Raw genomic sequence first — 20,535 nt, forward strand, 5'->3', positions numbered from 1 at the left:
AGTGACCCAGAGGTGGATAAGGAGGCTCCCTTGGGAGGGGATGAGCTGCCCATCACTGAATATATGAAGTGAAGAGGCCGTTCTCATTGACTGAGGTCCTGGTAGGACAGACACTGTGCTGAGTGCCTTACCTGTGTCATCATCAGGCCCTCACAGCTCCATCACACAGGCACTGTTGTTCTCCCCCACTTACAGATGAGGAAACAGAGGCTCAAAGAGATTGAGTGATTCCTGATGGTTACATAGGTGGTTGGTGGCAGAGTCATGACTCAAACCCAAAGCCGTGCATCTCCAAAGCTCTGTTTGTATGCATACATCTATTGAGCGCCTGCTGTGTGTCCAGTACTATTCTTCTAGACACTGAGACTCAAGCAGGGACAATTCGGTCCCAGTCCTTGACCTCATGGAGATCACATTCCAGTGAGGAGGGAGAAAATCCACAGTAAGGAGTGCTAAAATAGAGCCACACAGGGGTGAGGTCACCATGAGTAAGCTGGGTCAGGGGACCTGAGATGGTCAGGGAAGGCCACTCTGAGGAGGTGGGTTCTGAGCTGGGATCTGGAAGACCAGAGGGAGAGAGTACTATAAAGAGTTTAGAGACTTGTGCTCCAGGCCGAGGGAAGCACAGGTGCAACGGCCCTCGGCCAGGAAGAACAGAAAAGCCACTGTGAGAAGAATGGGCAAGGGGGAGCCAGAGCATTTGGAGCCTCGTCAGCCAGGATGCGAACTTCATATGTCACTTTTTAAAGTGGTGGTGTGCTGCAGCCAGCTCAGACCAGCTCATAGGAGCCACTGTTAAGTCTTCAGGCATTTTGCAAACCGGTTGTTAAATTGTTAGTAGCTTGAAATTGGCCATGGCGGGAGGATTGACACTATAGAAATTGATGGATGCCATAAATCTTGGCTTTTCTCCCGCTCACTGTTGACCTGAACATCACTGGTTTTGGCAGGGAAATGGGGAGATCTGGTTTTCGCTTTAAGACGAGCTCTCTCTGGCTGCCAGCTGGAGAGTAGCCTGCAGGGGACAGGAGCAGAGAGAACAGCAGGGAAGGCCAGTGCTTGCTCCAGGTGGAACAAGCATGGGCCAGTGAAGAGAAGTGAAGAGATTCCAAAGATTTTGGAGGCAGAGTTAACAGCCTCGCCGGGCCAACCCCAACCAAGAGGTTCGTAGCAGGAGGTGACAAGGTGGCAGGGAGGGGCATGACTTGAACCCAGGCCTGCAGGGTCCGTAAACTCATTCTGTGGCCACACCTCAGTGATTCTTCCTAGTGAAGGTGGGGTTCTGGGACGAGAGAAAACAGCTGATGGTTCCCTCTCAGCCCTGGCTCCCTCTGGTCAGAGCAGCCCCTTCCCACACCACCTCTTGGGAGGGCGTCTCCTCTGAGCTATTCCATGGAGGTGACGGGTGGCAGGATGTCAGTATCATAGACACCGGAAGGCCCAGATCTCCACTGTAGCCCCTGGGACCATGACCAGAGCCTCTGTCCTCCCCCACGGGAAGGCCCTGTCTTGGGAGTACTGAGCTGGAGACAGCCTCACAGTGTCTTGGGACCTGCTGGGTGATTCCCCAGCTCTGGGACCTGGAGCTTTTCCTGGTGCAGAGCAGAGATGAGGTTAGCGGCACAGGGAAGTGGGTGCTGGGCCAGGCTGGGGGCCTCAGAGGAGGCAGGGGCCTCAGCACAGCTTCCTGGGCCCGGGATGCCCTGGGTTTACCTCTTGTGCCAGAAATGGAAGGAGGGGACAGAGGTAGACTGCTGAGATTCTGTCTCAATGGGGGAGGAGCTACATCGTGCCAGGTCTTAGTAAAATTCTGGCCTAATCAACAGGCCAAGTTTGTCTTCCTTGCACCCTCTCACCCCTTCCCACCAGAGCCACCTTTGCCAGCCGACCCCAGCAACCTCTGTCGAAGCTCCTGTGCTGTTGTGTTAGGGGATCAGGCCATTGTGATCCTCTGGACAGAGAGAGAAGAGATCGGCAGGAAACAAAACTAACGCCCATCGAATCCCTGCGACGGGTCAGCTCTGGGCTGCTTGCTTTCCTAAAGGGTCAGAACAGACACTCTCTTAAAGAGTTGTGCTAGTTTAAAAGTTGCCCCTTTTCCCTGCCCCTAAGACATAAAATGCTCATTTATATCTTTCTAGACTTTCTCCTATGCACACACGGGTTAATTCCACAAAAAACAAGAAGATGCTAAGTGTTCTACGTGGATTATCTCATTGAATCCCTAGGTGCTATTACCCACACTTTGCTTTGTGTGGGAAGGGGCTGCTCTGACCAGAGGGAGCCAGGGCTGAGAGGCAACCATCAGCTGTTTTCTCTCATCCCAGAACCCCACCTTCACTAGGAAGAATCACTGAGGTGTGGCCACAGAATGAGTTTACGGATCCTGCAGGCCTGGGTTCAAGTCATGCCCCTCCCTGCCACCTTGTCACCTCCTGCTATGAACCTCTTGGTTGGGGTTGGCCCGGCAAGGCTGTTAACTGAAGCTCAGAGAGGTCAGTGCTTTTCCTGAGGCCACACAGCTGATAGCCCTGCCTCAACCCGCAGCCCCACTCTGCATCCTGAGCGTCAATGGCTGAGGAAGGGCTGGCCTTGGCCCTGTCTGGGGGCGTTTGGGGTTGTAGACCAGATGGGGTGAATTCTGCAGAAGGCCTGATCAGGCCCTTCCTTCTGCTGTGCCTGGTGACCCAAGCCTGGTGGCAGATTCCAGCCCCAGGAGTCCTTGTTAAGGTTTTTGAAAAGGGGTTCTGGCCGGGCACGGTGGCTCAAGCCTGTAATCCCAGCACTTTGGGAGGTCGAGACGGGCGGATCACGAGGTCAGGAGATCGAGACCATCCTGGTTAACACGGCGAAACCCCGTCTCTACTAAAAATACAAAAAACTAGCCGGGCGAGGTGGCGGATGCGTGTAGTCCCAGCTACTCCGGGAGGCTGAGGCAGGAGAATGGCATAAACCCGGGAGGCGGAGCTTGCAGTGAACTGAGATCCGGCCACTGCACTCCAGCCTGGGCGACAGAGCGAGACTCCGCCTCAAAAAAAAAAAAAAAAAAGAAAAGGGGTTCTATTGCCATTTAATTGCAGCTTTGTCCTTGAAGCAGGCTCCCAGCTCCCAAGATTCCCAGCTGTCTGTAACAGACAGACTTGCCTTGAATTTCTCTTGCCCAAGGCCCAGTGGGTAGAGGCTCGTCTGGGAGTTGGGAGACCTGTGCCCCTCACCGCTGTGTAACCGTGGCAGCTCCTGTCTCTCTGCCTTGATCATTTCTTTTCTTAAGTTCCTTTCACCTCCATGTAAGTGCTTGAGTCTTCCCCTAATTAGGGAAGAGTGGGGTCTGCTGGTTGGGTGAGGCTGGGGAAGGGCGAGGAAGAAGAGGAAGAACTAGGTTGGTGACCAGGGGTCTGAGGCAGGTTGGTGGGTTTTAAGGAGCAGGATGGAGAATAACTAGGTCTGGAATCCCTGGACCTGGGTCCAAATCCCAGTGAGGGGCGTATGTAGTTATGCAGGATCTGTACTCACAAGAGTCCACATTTGGCTTTATCTTCTGCTATTGCATCTTGAAATTCTTAATAATTTTTGCGCAAAGAGCCCAGCGTTTTCATTTTGTACTGAGCCCCACAAACTGTGTAGCCAGCCCTGTTACCTTGTATTAACTATGTACCCTTGTGCAAGTTACTTCGCCTCATAGACTCAGTTTTCTTGTCTGCAAAATGGAGCAGTGCTACCACCACCCTAGAGGACTGTTCCAAGAATGAAACGAGGGACTCCCAGTAAAGAGTCAGGCAGTGGCAAATCCGTGACAGGACTCAATCCCTGGTGCTGGTGACGGTCACTCTTTAGGGGCCTGAGTGGGAGAAACGTCTCCCAAGGAGCCGCAGCCTCTGCCAGCCTTGTCTATTGAGCTCTCTCAGCACCTGCGGAACACTTCAGGCCAAAAATGAAATTGTCACTGGAAAGCAAATAGTGCCACCATCCCCACTCCAAACCTGCCTTCCCTTCCCCACCTATGGCTGTATGGGGTCAAGTGGTTTACAGACTTTAACTTCTGGGAAGTAAAGTCCTGGAATGTTTGAGCGTGGGAAGGGACGAGGGTCTGGTGCGCCTTCTCCAGCATCTGCTTCTGGCCAGAGGAGGGTCAGTGGTCTGCCTGTCCCCAGTGAAGGTCCCATACCCAGAGGTGCTAATGGAGTCTTTCCCAAGAACAGCCTCCCGCTGTAGGATCCCCTATCAATCAGCTTCAAGGTCCTAACAACTCAACCTCCCAGATGGTTCTGGATCTTGACTTTCTGGATTAATATCGGAACTATTTTCTAACAGTGAGATTTTGGGCAAGTTACTTAGCCTCTCTGGGCCTCAGTTTTGCCTTCCGTGAAATAATAGCTTTGACCTCAGTGTGTCATGAAGATGAACGAACCCCTGCATGGAAGTGCTTAGACCTGTGCCACACAAACATGAGTCACTCCCGCTGCCACGCTGCCGGCCTCACCCCCACTCTGAGCCAGACAGCATGCTCAGAAATGTTCTGAACATTTCTGAGTGGGCAGAGATGATGATGAAACTGCCTCCTCCTTAAGCAGGCTGCTTTCTGAACCAGCTCCGGCTCTGACCCTGTGACTCTTTCCAGAATTTATTGGAACCCAGCACTTGTTGAAAGTTCCCAGGCATCTTGGTGGCGGGAACTGAAGACTTGGGGGTGATGGGGCTGTACCAGTTATAGGGCTGCAAGCAAAACAAGGCCCCTACAGAGTGGTACCCTCAACCTCTCCAGAGCTGGGGATGCAGCCCAGTTGTCCCTAAGCCTCCTCAGCCTGTTATCCCTGAGCCTCCACGGAGGAGCACCTGTGGGTTCTGTTGCTCAGCTGTCCTGATTCCCTGGGAACAGCGCCAGGGTTTGCACTAGGAAACTTCCGGGCCCCACTGCAGGCTCTTAGGATATGACTGTCAGTCAAGGGGTGGGCACATGGCCCAGGCTCAGCCAATTGGGCACCCTCTCTTGATTCTTGAGAATGGAGAAGATGATGAAAAGGGGTTGGGAAGGATTCATTCTGGGGGTGCCTCCCTGAGTTCCTGCTGTGTGGATCTCCAGGGCTGCCCTGGGCCCCTGTCCTCCCTGGATTTGCAGCTGGATTTTCAGCATTTCTTCTGATTCTGTGCCTCCCTACAGCCTCCCATGCATCCCTCCTTGCCCAGAGTAACCCGGGCAGTCTCTGCTGCTGGCTGATACCCTTTGGCTCCTGCCAACACCTTCACCAGCCACAGTCCAAACCACTCCCACCCTGATAGCCCCCTTCTGCTTTGAAGGCTCTGCCTACGGTTCGCACAAGCTGTGTCTCCGAACCTTTGTCCCTGCCATTCCTTCTGCCAGAATGCCCTTCCCACCTTCTCCTCCCATTCTTATCCTCATGAAACACCTCGGACACTGCCGATTCTGGGGGACTCTCCCACCCCTCCTCGAACTGGACCGACTCCTTCTCTGGGCAACCCCAGCCCCTGAGCTCCTCTCCCTCTGCATCCATGCTGCCCACACCTGCATCCACCTCCCTTCTGAGTCTGAACCCAAGGCCAGAGCCAGGACCCTTCACCTTCATTCTCAGTCGGTGCTCAGCACATAAGCGAGGGGCTCTAGGACCATGGGGAGGTAGCCCCGGGCACCTGTCAGGGACTCCTGAGCTGGCAGGGGCTGATCTCACTGCCTGCTGGTGAGGGGTCGTGAGGGGGATGAGTCCAAATCCCTGCCTCTGCCCCCAGCCCAGCCCCGACCCTGGCCCCAGTCCCAGCCTTTGATCCAGATCTTGCCCCAGCCTTGCCCTACTCCAACCACAGACCTGAAACCCCAGCCCTTGCTCTGCCCCCGAATGGACCCCGGCCCCTCCCTCATTCCTGGCCCCTTCTCCAGCTCAGGCCCTGCCCTGGCTCCTACCTCTTCACCCTCTCTGGGGACCTTTCCCACCCACAGCGTTCCTCCCGAGTGGAGCCCACACTGAGCTGTGACTTCCCAGGAGTCATCTGAGGTGACCCAGCTCTGAGCCAATGGAAGTCTTTGAGGGGGAAGGCCAGGCCAGCCAGCATGGTGGCGAGTGTGGTGGGGGTGGGATGTCGGGGTGGGCATGAGGCCCAGCCCTCCCCACCCCACTGTCCCTGGTGGCACAGGTCCAGTAGCTCCAACAGGAGGTTCAGGGCCAAGCCATAGGCAGGGGCAGTTCCCAGACGTGGGTCCTTCAGCTTGCTCCCACCCCCTGCACAGAGCCAGCCCCAGTCCTGAGCCATGGGTGGGGCTGAGCCTTGCGGGGCTGATGGGGAAATGCCTGAGCTGCAACCACCAAACTCAGGTGGGATGGGGTCGAGGGAGAGTCCCAGGACAGGCCAATGGGAATTGGGCAGCCCATAAAGCAGACCAGCCTGGATAGAAAGGACAAAAATAGCCCACGTTTCCCGTGGGGTTGCCAATGCCCTTCCTCCCCATCTTCTTGGGAATGGGACTGGGAGGTGGGGGTGGGAGGTTTTAGGACCATGGAGAATCTGGCCCTCCACAGGTGGATCCTGCAATGGACACATCATGAGGACAGAAGCCAGCATTGTGATGTCACAGCCTGGCTGTGGCTTTGTGCTCCTGGAGCTGTAGGTGAGTCAGCTAGGCCCCTTCCTCCTACAGTGCCTGTCTACCTGTGTTTGATGCTTGGGGCTAGAAAGGTTGACCTTGTAGCCCCTCACCTTGTCTCCTCAACGCACTGGGCTGGTTCAGCAGTTGACCAATGAAGGTCCTGCTTGCGTACCAGCCTTGGGTGAGTGGCCCAGGAACTGTTTGCAAGGTTGTGTTGAAGCTACTTGTAACTAGACCATCTTCCCAGCTTGACCACGAGCTTGTTCGAAGCATCTCTGCTTAGTCTCCACTGTAGTTCTGCAAGCACTGTACGAGCTAAGAGCATGTAATGTTGGTTAAGTGAATAAATGCATGGATGGGGGTGGGTGGGCAGAGATGATAATGAAGCTGCCTCCTCTCTAAGCAGGCTGTTTTCTGAACCAGCCCCAGCTCTGACCCTATGACTCCTTCCAGAATTTGTTGGAAGCCAGCACTTATTGAAAGTTCCCAGGCATCTTGGCGGCCAGGAACTGAAGACTTGGGGGTGATGGGGCTGTACCAGTTATAGGGCTGCAAGGGAAACAAGGCCTCTACAGAATGGCACCCTCAACCTCTCCAGAGCTGGGGATGCAGCCCGAAGACCTTGGACTTGGGATTTAATGAGCCCTGGGTCCTCATCCAGTCCTGCCAGATGACCTGGAACTGGTCACAGCCCCTCTCTGAACCTCTGTCTCCTTTTCTGTGAGGTGGGGATGCTAACCCTGGCTTCCGAGGATCCGAAGAAGAAGCTGCAGTTGTGACTGTTCCTTTTTGGTCTGTCTTCATCCTGCCTGGCTCACGTGGCTCCTGTCCTCCTGTGTAGCTTGTGGCAGTGGGGTGACGGCAGCCATGGACACAGGCCAGAGAGCTGGCCCAAGCAATCCTGGTGACAAGGAAGAGGATCTTCAAGGGCTGTGGCAGGAACTCTACCAGCTCCAGGCTAAGTATGCATTGTGCCAGCCCTACCCCAGCCCCAGCCCCATTGCCTCCCTGGTGGGCTAAATGGCTAGACTGAGCAAACATGCCCCTCAGGAGGCCAGGACGGGGTTGATGAAGAGGGCAGTGTGGTCTGGAAGCAAATGGGCGAGGCAGGGCTGGGCAACAGCTGTGATGGGAGAAAGAAGAGGTGTGGCTATTGCCCTTTGGCCTCAGATCTTGGGCCAGTCCTGGGCCCTCTGCTGGCTGAGCCTCTACATCAGGAAGGAGGACTGTGGGTGACCATCCGTCTGCACCTGTCCATTTGGCCACTCTAAGGCCAGTCTACAAGGTTGCCACCTTGATTCTTAGTGGGGACCCTGGGTTCTCACCCCATGAGGATGGGAGGTTGGGGAGATGAAATTTCAGACTACACACAAAAACCTGAATTAGATGCAAAAGGACATGTCTCTGCAAAGTTTTATGAAGGACCAACCATTCCAACAGATTTTGAGGGCTTCCTGATTCCAGTAAGGTTTAGCACCGTCATGGCTCACAGGGCCCCACGTGGTATCTGTGGGAAGGATGATATTGTTCTGCATTTTTCAGAACCATATGGATGAGAGAGGGGGGCCCAGAGAGGCAGAGTGGCTTGCCCTGGGCCACTCAGAGACCCCCAGCACAGCCCCTGTTGCATAGCCAGAGAATGGGTTGGGAACTCAGCCAGCTGGCCAGGCCACGCCCTGCTCTGGTCTCTGCCCTTGACTGCTGACCTTGGCTGGGTCCAGAACAGGTGACCTGTTGGAGACTTGCTTAGGGATTCCCCGAAGAGTCAAGTATGGCCAGGCAATAGCACGTGGCCCTCTCCCCTCCGGGGATTGGTGGGGAACCCACCTCTGATGGAACGCTCCCAATGCACTTGGTGCCCCACGCATGACCCTGGTCAGCAGCTCACATCACCCCTGCTGTAGATGGGCTACCCAGGCACAAAGAGGTGAAGCACTTGGCCCCACATCACCAGCTAGTAGGTGCTGACCTGTCTCCCGAGATGGGAGGCACCTGCACAGCCTCCAGAGGAGGCATTGTAGACTCTGGCCAGAAAGACTTGGCCTTCAAGTCTAGGCACCTTCTTCGCTGCCTAGGAGATGTTGCTATGGGCATTTATTTGACCTGCTTGTGGCTCAGTTTGCTCAGCAGTGAAATGAAGGTGGAGAGACTCCTAAGTCTATGGCCAACTGATGAAGTGGTACGTGGCCGGTCCAGTGCAGGTCCAAGCAGGAGATCACAGAGGGTGGCCCAGGTTTGTTCATAGGGGGTCCTATGACCTGGGAGCCTCCAGGCCATGTTCTTGCATCTGGCTCTACAGGCAGAAGAAGCTCAAGAGAGAAGTCGAGAAGCACAAGCTTTTTGAAGACTATCTGATTAAGGTCCTTGAGAAAATCCCCGAGGGTATGTACTCAGCTTCCTCGGAAAGCCCTTTCTCTCTGCTGCCGCCTCCTGGCTGCAGGACTGCCACACGGTGTGTGGCCTCATGAAGCTACGAGCTGCTCATCTACAGAATGGGAACCGACAAAGGCCAACCCCACAGTGGTGGGGAAGGGCACAGGCAGCCGAGTCTGACTGCTTGGTCCCAACCCTGGCTTCACTGTCGCTAACAGTGTGGCCTCTGGCAAGTTCTCAAGGCCTTGATTTTCTTATCTGTACAATGGGAAGAGCAATAGTTATGTGGACTAGATGAAGTCATCCTTTATAAGCATAGCACAGGGCCCCGCATTTAGCTAGTACCTGGTAAACATTGGCCATTATTATTATTATTTTGTTTGTCTTTGGATTTGTGTTTTTGTTTTGCTATTATTAACTAAGAGTATAGGGACATCTGAGATGAGGTTTTGTGTGTTGTTTTATGAGTACTGGAAACTCATTAGAAAAGGGAAGGGGAGTCACACATATTTACTGTCATCATTATTATTTCAACACCATCAATAATACATAATTATTACCATTTATTAAATATGTGCCCTGTGCTAAGCTTTTTAGTAAATCTTTTTATACCCCTCCTATGAGCTTTGCAGTACTGTGTTACTCAGGCCCAGAGAGGGTAATGAACTTGCCCAGGGTCACCCAGTCAGGAAGTGGTGGCGCTGGGCTCAGACTCTGGTCCATCTGACTTCATAGCCACTGTACTAAGTGCTAGAATGAGAGGACTTATGGAAACTCCAAAACCTCTGCCTTGGAGGTCAGGGAAGGCTTCATGGAGGAGGTGACCTTTCATGGGACTCAAATGGGTGTAGCAAGGGAGAATGACCCTGCAGGCAGAGGGAGGAACACAAACGTAGGCAGGAGTCACAGGGCTGCCAGGTGGGTTTGGGGGTGGTGAGCTCCGGGCTGCTGGGAGATGTGGCTGGGAGGCTGCGGATATATACTGAGCAGTGAGCCAAGGAGGAGTCAGGGCTGCAGGTCAAGCAGGGGGCTTGCGGCAGACCCAGCACCCAGTGCTGCTCGTGGTTTGGGACCTTCCTAATTCAGCAGTTCTGCCTGTTCAACCCATCCAAAATGCATAACCATCAGGACTTGGTACTTGCTCACCCAGGACAGGAACAATTCCTATCCCCTTCTCAGGCTCCCCCAAGCAGCAACGTCTCCTTGAGGGCAGTCTCCGGCCTCGCTCGGTAGTCTCGATCCAGAATCCCTGTCTCAGTCTCTGGCTGAACTTTCCAAGTTTGAGGCTTCCTTTGAAGTGGAGGGGGCGGGGGGGGGGGGGGGGCCGCCGGGAGTGGGGGTGCGCACATGGATGGCAAGCCTGGAGAGCTGCGGGACCATCCTACTGTCTTGGGGTCAGCCTGGCATGGACTGTCCTGCACCTCTCAACTTTGTGGCCCCAGACGGAATTCCTGGCCACCTTGTTGGCATGGCCCATTGCAGGGGCACCCACCCATCCCACCATGGCGCTGTCTCCATAGGCTGCACGGGATGGGAGGAGCCGGAGGAGGCGCTGGTGGAGGCCATGGTGAAGCACTACGGGAAGCTCTTCACAGCCAGCCAGGACACGCAGAAGCGCCTCGAGGCATTCTCCCAGATGAGCCAGGCCGTCCACCGGAGCCTGGAGTCTCTAGAGGAGGGTCACAGGGCTCTCATGGCGGTAACAGCTGCCTGAAGTCTGTTCCATTCCCGGTGGCCCAGGGAGCTGGGGGCGTGGGGCCCCCTTTCCTGCGCACCTGGAGGGTGCCGCGGCGTAATGCTGGAGGGCCCTGGGTGGGGCTGTTGCTCCTGAGCCGCCTTCTGTATCCCGTTCCTCTCCCCTCTGCTGCCTGAGGCTCAGCTTGTGCCTAAAAGTTGTTCTGCGTGGTCAAAAAGCCATGTGTCCTGGATGCAGAGGGACTGGGTCTTAGCTCCCAATTCAGCCACCCACTAGCTGTATGACTAGTTTGTACCCTCTCTGAGCCTTAGTTTCTGCGTCTGTCAAATGGGGGCAACACATTCTAGCTGCTAGGGTCCTTGCGAGGCACCAAACACAAACTGCCTCAAAGTCAGTGCCAGAGACATCATTTCCCTCCCCTTCCTTTGTGGTTATCTCATAATAATTAGGACTTCCGCTGGGAGGGATGGGCACTCCAGGTGGAAGAGTCTGCCCTAACAAAGGCGTGGCATCATGAAGATTCGTGCAGCCACGGGGACCGGGGACTTCGGGATCCCAGAGGAAGGATGACGGGCTGGTTGGTTCACTGCAAAGGGCTGCTGCGTGGTGTTTGGAGAGAGCATCTGCCCCCTAGTGGCAGCGCTGCAAGCCTGCACCACTTTGTACCATTTGGAGAATGTGATTCATTGATGGGCTGGGCACTGCGTGAAGCTCTTTACGTGCTTTATCTCACTTAAATCTCACGCCAGCACCTCTAGGTAGGTGCTGCTATTCCAAAGGCTGGGACTAGAGATAAGGCAAGTCCAGCCATGCTATTCTTCCCATTTTCGGAGAAAAGTATGCCTCAGAGAAGTGGGGCCACAGGAGTATGACCTGCATCTCTTTCTTTTTCCTTCCTTCCTTCCTTCCTTCCTTCCTTCCTTCCTTCCTTCCTTCCTTCCTTCCTTCCTTCCTTCCTTCCTTCCTTCCTTCCTTCCTTCCTTCCTTCCTTCCTTTCTTTCCTTCCTTCCCTTCCTTCCTTCCTTCCTTCCTTCCTTCCTTCCTTCCTTCCTTCCTTTCCTCCTTCCTTCTTTTTTTTCTCTCTCTTTCTTTCTCTCTTTCTCTCTCTCTTCCTTTCCTTCTTTCTTTCCTTTTTTTGGGAGACAGGGTCTCACTCTGTCGCCCAGGCTGGAGTGCAGTGGCGTGATTTAAGTTCACTGCAGCCTCCGCCTCCCAGCCTCAAGCGATTCTCCTGCCTCTGCCTCCTGGGATTACAGGCGTGTGCCACCACACCCAGCCTGTTCTGTATCTTTCAAATTCCTATCCCACAGGGCCTGGCTGGGGGCATGTGTTAGTTCCTTCTCATGCTGCTAATAAAGAAATATCTGAGACTGGGTAATTTATAAGAAAAAGAGGGCCAGGCATGCTGGCTCACGCCTGTAATCTTGGCACTTTGGGAGGCCGAGGCAGGCAGATCACTTGAGGTCAGGAGTTCAAGACCAGCCTGGCCAACATGGTGAAACCCCATCTCTACTAAAAATACAAAAATTAGCCAGGCATGGTGGTGTGTGCCTATAACCCCAGCTAATTGGGAGGTTGAAGCAGGAGAATCACTTGAACCCAGGAGGTGGAGGTCGCAGTGAGCCAAGATTGCACCACTGCACTCCAGCCTGGGCAAAAAGAGTGAGACTCTCAAATAAATAAATAAATAAATAAATAAATAAATAAATAAATTATAAAGAAAAAGAGGTTTAATGGATTCACACTTCCACATGGCTGGGGCGGCCTGACAATCACGGTGGAAGTTGAAGGGGGAGCAAAGGCATGTCTTACCTGGTGACAGGCAAGATAACTTGTGTAGGGGAACTCCCCTTTATAAAATCATCAGGAACTGGGGCTCGGGTAAACTCCATCAGCCTGGACATGTCCTTTTCTGCGTCTCTGGTGCCTTGAATGGCCCCAGCCACCCAGAAGTGTTCCTTCCTCCTATCCTGTCATTGCACATACTACCCTGGAGACTCAGACCAGGGCACATGCCCTGGAGGGTTTGTTGTACCAAGATGACCCATTCCCTCTGCCTCAGAGCCTCAAGATCCGGCTCTATCAGCTGCAGAAGAAGTGTCACCGCAAGCAGAAGCAGTGTTGGCAGCTGGAGCACAGCATCACTTACCAGAAGGACATTGACTTCGACGCAAACACACACACCAGCAGCAGCTATAATGTGAGTCCAGTCTTTCAGCCTGGGGGTGGGGCTAAGGGTGGGGAGGGGGAAGCTGATGCCTCCATCATCACTCCCAACACACACAGACACACACACACACAGACACACACACGCACAGACACACAGACACACACACACAGACACACACACACACAGACACACACACACAGACACACACACAGAGACACACACACAGACACACAGACACACACAGACACACAGACACACACACAAACACACACACACAGAGACACACACACAGACACACACACAGAGACACACACACAGACACACACACACACAGACACACACACACACAGACACACACAGAGCCAGACACCGAGACACACAGACACATACACAGACACACACACACACAGACACACACACACAGAGCCAGACACAGAGACACACAGACACACAGACACAGCCAGACACACAGACACACAGACACAGCCAGACACAACCAGACATATAAACAGACAAACACGCACAACCAGACACATACACACAAATGCACAGAGACAGACACAGCCAGACACACACAGACATGCAGAAACACAGACACAGACACACACAAACACATGTACAGACACACAGACACAGACAGAGATATACATACAGACACACACACAGACATACCCGCACCACTTACTTCTCCTTGGTGACAGTTTACTTTCGAAGGACCTCTCTTAGAGGGATCAAATGTTACTTTACAGATGGGAAAACTGAGACCACAGATATTTCAGGACCGAGCTCTGCCAAGAACCGGAGCCGGGATCCACCGGCCCAGTCCCAGGGCTTCGTGTGGTGCTGAGCACTTAGTCCTTGTATAATGTTTGCGATTAATAATAAAATAATGGCATTTAAGTGAGTGGTTATTATGCACTGTCTTCAGCAACCCTGGTGTCTCTCTGATCATTCCAGGCAGTGCTTAGCACAGAGTCTGACCTGGAGTAGGTGTTCTTGAATATTGGTAAATTTTACCCACACTCATTTTACAAATGAGAAAAATGAGGCTCAGAAAGAACAAGTCATGACCAAAGTCCATGGCCATGAATTCCAGGGATTCCAGAATTCAGCTCTTGCACTGCCCCTTGCTGGCCTTGGGAATGTGATCTGGTCACCGCTGGACCCCGGTTCCTCACCATAAACGGAGGCAACAGTCTATGTTCTTCTGGCCTCAGGGACTGCGGGAGGACACTTGGGATGATGGCTTGGGCACAGGGCTGCACTGGGCACACCTTCTCTGCACAGGATGAGGTCATGGAGTGAGTGTGAGACCTGCTCAGGTCCAGACTGACTAGGCCTGGGGGGTTCTGAGTTTGAAGACGAGGCTTCCGAGGCAAGGGGCTTAGGAAGGGAGCTGGGGGCGGGAAGTCACAGTCTACAGAGCCCCTTTGAGTTCTTTCTCTCTAAGCTGCTGCAGCAGACCAGGATCCTGGAGGTCTGAAGTCCAGGACCCCACTCCATGCCCCTTCCCAGTCCTCAGATTCTAACGAGGTGTGGACCCTGATGCCTCCAGCCAGGATACCCTTCTGAAAGGAGTTAGTCCAACCTCCCTCTTTGCAGGGGAGGATGCTCAGGCTCTGAGGTGGGGAGGAACTCAACCAAGCCCCGCAGGAGAGGAATACAGACCATGATGAGAAGGACACTCCCAGTGTCCCAGCTCTGTCCACAACACTTTGCTGGCCAGAGTGAGCTGGGGCAGGGGCAGGGGCAGGGCAGGGGATGCTGGGAGAGAGCCTGAGCCGCCTCTTCCTTCTCTTTCCTGCAGGATCAGCTGCTCAGCTACATGCAAATGAGCATCACCAACATGGCCCGGCAGTGCTGCCCCTCTGCCTACAGCATGCCCAAAAGCATGGATCTCTTCTCCAAGCTCAGTCTGATTAAGGTAAAGATAGACAGATGGCTGCGGGGCTCCTGACTGTCCCAGGCAAGCCTCCAACTTGAGCTAGTCCTGCTCCTTAGCTCAGGCTGCATTTGTGTTTAGCCCCCCATCAGCTCTTCTTTCCATAGCTACATGGGTGCCTGGTGCAGTAAGGTCCTAAGGTCTCTGTTAGTCTCCCAACAAACTTGAGCACCCACTGGGTGAAGGGTCAGTGTAGAGGGTGCATAGAGGAACTTCCCACCTGGTCTTTATATGTAGCTCCACTCTGACACATCACACACACACACACACACACACACACACACACACACACACACAGTATACACCCATCAACATCCACATGTGCTTTCTGCACACCAACACACATGGGACACACACAGACACACCTGCAAACAAGCACACAAACATCAACTTGCACGCACAAAGATGCAAACAGGTATGATCACACTTACACATATGAGTATGCTGGCAGCGGGCATTTCAGTGACTGAGGGAGCCTCTTAAGGGTCCTCATCTTAAACTTCACACTGTAAGTCCACTGGGCTTCTCTCCTCATCGCCCCCATCAGTCAGGATACTGTTATTGCAGTAACAGAAAACGTAATCAGATTGGCTTTGATTGACAACAGAGCCTGTCTTTTTAAAATCATAACTTTATTGAGATATAATTCACATACCATAAAATGTATCCCTTACAGTTATGCACTTTGGTGTTTTCAGTATAGTCCAAATTGCACAGCCATTACCCCTGTCTAATTCCAGAAGCATTTCATCACTCCCAAAAAGATACACTGCATCTGGCTGCTTTCATTTAGCATAATGTTTTCAAGGTTCACCCATGCCCTAGCACGAATCAATGCTTTATTTTTATGGCTGAATATTCCATGGTATGGGCCTATTTGTATGGATAGAACTTTTGTTTATCCATTCATCAGTTGATGGACATCTGGGTTGTTTACATTCCTTAGGTATTATGAATATTGCTGCTATGAACATTTGTGTACAAATTTTTATGCAGAGATGTTTTCACTTCTCTTTGGCACATACCTAGGAGTGCAATTTCTGGGTCATCTGTTAACTCTATGTTTAATATTTGAATAACTGCCAAACTTTTTTCCGAAATGGCTGCACCATTTACCATCCCCATGATCAATGTACGATGGTTCCAATTTCTCCACATCCTTGCTAACATTTGCTATTGTCAACCTTTTCTAATTTAGCCCTCCTAATGGGTGTGAAGTGGCATCTCATTGTGGTTTTGATTTGCGCTTATCTGATGACTAATGATGTTGAGTATCTTTTCATGCGCTTATTGGCCATGTGTATCTCTCCTTTGGAGAAATGTCTATTTAAATTCTTTGCCCATTAAAAATTTTGATTTTTTTTTTGAGATGGGGTCTCACTGTGTTGCCCAGGCTGAAATGCAGTGGCACATCTTGGCTCACTGCAACCTCTGCCTCCCAGGTTCAAGCGATTCTCCTGCCTCAGCCTCCCGAGTAGCTAGGACTACAGGTATGCACCACCACACCTGGCGAAGTTTTGTGTTTTTATTAGAGATGGGGTTTCACCATGTTGGCCAAACTGGTTGCGAACTCCTGACCTCAAGTGATCCACCTGCCTCGGCCTCCCAAAGTGCTGAGATTACAGGCATGAGCCACTGTGCCCGGCCTATTTGTCTTTTTTCAGTTGAGTTGTAAGAATTCTTTTTGAGTTCTGGATACAGGTCCCTTATCAAATATACGATTGCAAATATTTCCTATCTTGCATGTTATCTTTTTACTATCTCGGTGGTGTCCCTTGAAGCCCAGAAGTTTTGAAATTTGATGGAATCCAATTTGTTTGTTTGTGTGTGTTTGTTTGTCTGAGACAGGGTCTCAGTCTGTCACCCAGGCTGGAGTGCAGTGGCGCCATCTCGGTTCACTGCAGCCTCCGCCTCCTGAGTTCAAGCGATTCTCCTGACTCAGCCTCCCCAGTAGCTGGGACTACAGGCATGCGCTGCCACCCCACCTGGCTAATTTTTGTATTTTTTGGTGGAGACAGGGTTTCACCATGTTGGCCAGGCTGGTCTTGAACTCCTGACCTCAAGCGATCCACCCGCCTCGGCCTCCCAAAGTGCTAAGATTACAGGTATGAGCCACCGCATCCAGCCAAGAATCCAATAGTTTTACTTTGGGTATGTGTATGTACTTGTCCTTTAGGTGTCATATCTAAAAAGCCATTGCCTAATCCAGGATCATGAAGATTTACACCTGTTTCTTGTGAGAAGTTTATAGTTTTTGCTCTACTGTTTAGGTCTGTGATTCATTTTCAGTTGATTTTTTAATATAATGTAAGGTAGGGGTACAATTTCATTATTTTGCATAAGGATATTCAGTTGTCCTGACACCATTTGCTTAAAAAGTTATATTTTTCCCCTTAGAATTTTCTCAGTACCCTTGTCAAAAATCAGTTGACTGTAATATGAAAGTTTATTTCTGGATTCTCGATTCTATTCCATTCATCTCTATGACTGTTTTTATGCCAGTACCATACTGTCTTGATTACTGTGGCTTTGTAGTAAATATTAAAATTGAGAAGTGTGAGTCTTCCCACTTTGTTCTTTTCTGAGGTCATTTGGCTCCTCTACCAGGGCATATCTTGTGTCATGAGTGGAAGTTTGGTGCCTGGGTGGGTTTCAGGCATGGTGTGATCCTAGGCTCAGTGGCATCACCAAAGACCCATCCTTTCCATACTCTCCTGTCTGCCACCTTTGGCATTGACTTCATCCTAAGTCAGAACGTGCTTACCTCATTTGAGGCAGGTTCAGTGCAGATGTCCAAACACAGGATACTTAGCTCCCCAGGAGCACTGAGGGGCAGGTCTCTTCCCTAGTGTCCAGTGCAACAGTCAGTAGTGAGCAAGCCTGTGGCTCAGTTAAGAAGGTCTCCAGGAACCTCACAGGCAGTATCGAGGCCGCTGTATGGCACAACTCAGTGGGCACCATTCAGTTGAAGTGTGTGTAATTGGCATCCCTAGTTATATACAGCTTGTAACTTATTCATATCGCAAAGAAATGAGATTTCTGAGTAAGGACACATTTGTCTAAATAGTCACAGTGTATTAATTTCATCTTCTTCCCAAGAAAAAGGAAGAAATTATGTGGTGATGTCACTGGGTCCCAAGCAACAATCAGTTTGGGCCTCTGGATTGACATCTGTCAGTCACTCAGCCAACATGAATTGAGCCACCTGAATATGCTCCACATTCTGCCAGGCAACAGGAGATGGAAGCTCATCTGGTCCTTAAGAAATGAATGCCCTTCAGAGAGGGAGGCTGGGGGCAGTCAGGGTGGGCTTCTTGGAGGAGCAGTGAGAAAAGGCAGGCAACCACATTCAGGAAATTACAGCAGGATCTGGACTCCTAGTCATCCAGCTCTGTCACTCCTGGCTGTGCCACATCAGACAAGTCACTTAACTTCTCTGAGCCTCTGTTTGCTCATTTGCCCAGTGGCATTGATACCACGTCTTTTGCAGGGCCCTTGTGAGAGTTAAAGAAGTAGGTCAGCCTTTGACAATGCTTTGGTCCCTAGGAAGTAGCATCCAGAGGCCAAAACACTGTCGGGTGAGAGATTTATTTTCTCTCCCAGGAGTTCATGTTGGACAAAATGGAGACTATAAGACTGATCACACTGCTCACGGAACCCAGAGTGTGCTGGTCTTGGAACAGCCTCAGGGACCAGGGGCTCAGAAGACACCCCAAACCCTTCAGGAAATATCCAAGGAGCTGGGTTTCCACACCCAGGACCCCCTTTCCCAGCCCCCATGCTTCAGAGTGCTCCAGCCTATCCTGACCGGCCTACGCCTTGCAGGCCCCGTAGCATCATGACGTCTCCTGACCTGCCTGCCTCCTTTTCTCACCACCAACACCTCCAAGCCAGTGGGAGAGAGTCTGGGGGCATTGAGGGGATGGGCAGGGTCCTGGGCTCAGCTGGGGTTGGGGGTGCTGGTCCCCATCCTGGGAGATTGGCAGGGATCCAGGTAAGTCCTGCGTGGGATTGGGGAGAGACAGGCAGGTTCCTGAGTTGGGGGCAGCAGCCAGGCTGGAAGACCCTGGGCTGAACACTCCCCACCTGGGATCTGGGGTTGCGTCTTTCACTTTCATGGTGGGTTCCTGAGACTGAGGAGCTTTGGACGAACGCCTGGCTATTAAGAATGTCCCAGTCACAGGACACTGTAAACAGCCACCAGGGCCGTGGGATGCATGGGAGTTCACCTTGCCCACAACAGTCTGCAGAGCTAATGGGGGCGCTGAATGTGTAGGGGCATCTCATCACTGGCTGCCAGAAGTTGAGTACCAGGTTGGTACCTTCTGCCCATCCTGCAGGTGTCTGAGCTACCTGGAATGGATGGTACTCTCAGGGAGACCTTGGCAAGGCAAGGCGCCTCTCTGGGCTGGTTTTTCTACCTGTAAAATTGGGAGAGAGTGCCGGACATGGTGGCTCACACCTGGAATCCCAAACACCTTGGGAGTCAGAGGCAGGAGGATCACTTGAGCCCAGGAGTTCGAGACCAGCTCGGGCAACATAGGGAGATCCTGTCTATAAAAAATAAAACAATTAGCCAGGCATGGTGGCACACACCTGTGGTTCCAGCTACTTAGGAGGCTGAGGTGGAAGGATCACTTGAGCCTGGGAGGTCAAGGCTGCAGTGAGCCATGATTGTGCCACTGCACTCCAGTGTGGGTGACACAGCGAGACCCTGTCTTTAAAAAAAGGGGGCGGTGGTGAGGAAGTCTAAGCCCCCCACTCCAGTCTGACATTCTAAGTCAAGTTTGGAAGAGCCAGGTCTGCACAGAAGGCACTTGCTTGCTTTCATTGTGCCACTGGGGTAAAATCATTCTAGCAACCACCAGTCCCAAAAATAATTCAGCTCTAGAGGTCAGCTGCTGTTAATTTATCTAGGTAAAGGCAGAAAGTTAAGAGCAGCTGCTGAACTGTAAACAGTGGTGAGTCAGCACATGGACTTTCAAAAGGGAGTTTTAGAAAAGAAAAGATGCTGACTGTCAGCCGAGAACCCCGAGAGCCCGCTTGACTCCAGGTGCTGCCGGGAGAGGGTGGGGGATGAGTCAGGCTTGGCCAGGGAGTTAAACAGGAAAGATACACGGAAGAAGGAAGGCTGATTGTGGCCAGGTTTTTAAGAGTAGTGTGGTTATATTTTGGGGTGTTTTCTGTTTGTTTTCTGTTGTTGTTGTTTTTGAGACTGAGTCTTGCTCTGTAACCCAGGGTAGAATGTAGTGGCGCAATCTCTGCTTACTGCAACCTCCACCTCCCGGGTTCAAGTGATTCTCCTGCCTCAGCCTCCCAATTTGGGATTACAGACATGTGCCACCATGCCTGGCTAATTTTTATATTTTTAGTAGAGACGGGGTTTCACCATGTTGGACAGGCTGGTCTCGAACTCCTGACCTCAGGTGATCCACCTGCCTTGGCCTCCCAAAGTGCTAGGATAATAGGTGTGAGCCACTGTACCCGGTGAGTAGTGTATTTTAAAAGGAGAACCAGGAGGGAGCTGCTGTTTCAAGTTTCTTGTCTCATAGACCTTCAGAGGAAGGAGGGCACCTCAGGTAGGGCTTGAGTGGGATTTCAGAAGGAAGAGGCTGCACTACAGAAGAGCGATAGAAATGCTGGAGTAGGGACTTGCAGTTCGGCTGGAGCAGGCGGAACCCCCGAGCGGTCTGAGAAGGTGGGCTGGGGGACCACGTGGGGCCCCAAACGCCAGGCCATGAGGTTTAGATTCCATCAAG

At 52.2% G+C, this 20,535-nt stretch overlaps 1 protein-coding gene across 1 annotated transcript; it reads left to right on the top strand.

Annotated features, from left to right (window-relative positions):
- The first annotated feature begins 6,623 nt into the window (after nt 1-6,623).
- CCDC197 (coiled-coil domain containing 197) lies at nt 6,624-18,634 on the top strand. The gene is made up of 7 exons (XM_030931441.1): nt 6,624-6,894; nt 7,321-7,557; nt 8,895-8,977; nt 10,489-10,667; nt 12,727-12,864; nt 14,642-14,758; nt 18,380-18,634. Exons 2-7 carry the CDS (start codon nt 7,463-7,465, stop codon nt 18,581-18,583), a joined length of 816 nt encoding a protein of 271 aa, XP_030787301.1. The 5' UTR covers nt 6,624-6,894; nt 7,321-7,462; the 3' UTR covers nt 18,584-18,634.
- Nucleotides 18,635-20,535: the final 1,901 nt, after the last annotated feature.

The sequence above is a fragment of the Rhinopithecus roxellana genome, chromosome 5 (assembly GCF_007565055.1).
Source record: "Rhinopithecus roxellana isolate Shanxi Qingling chromosome 5, ASM756505v1, whole genome shotgun sequence".
Classification (NCBI taxonomy): Eukaryota; Metazoa; Chordata; class Mammalia; order Primates; family Cercopithecidae; genus Rhinopithecus; species Rhinopithecus roxellana.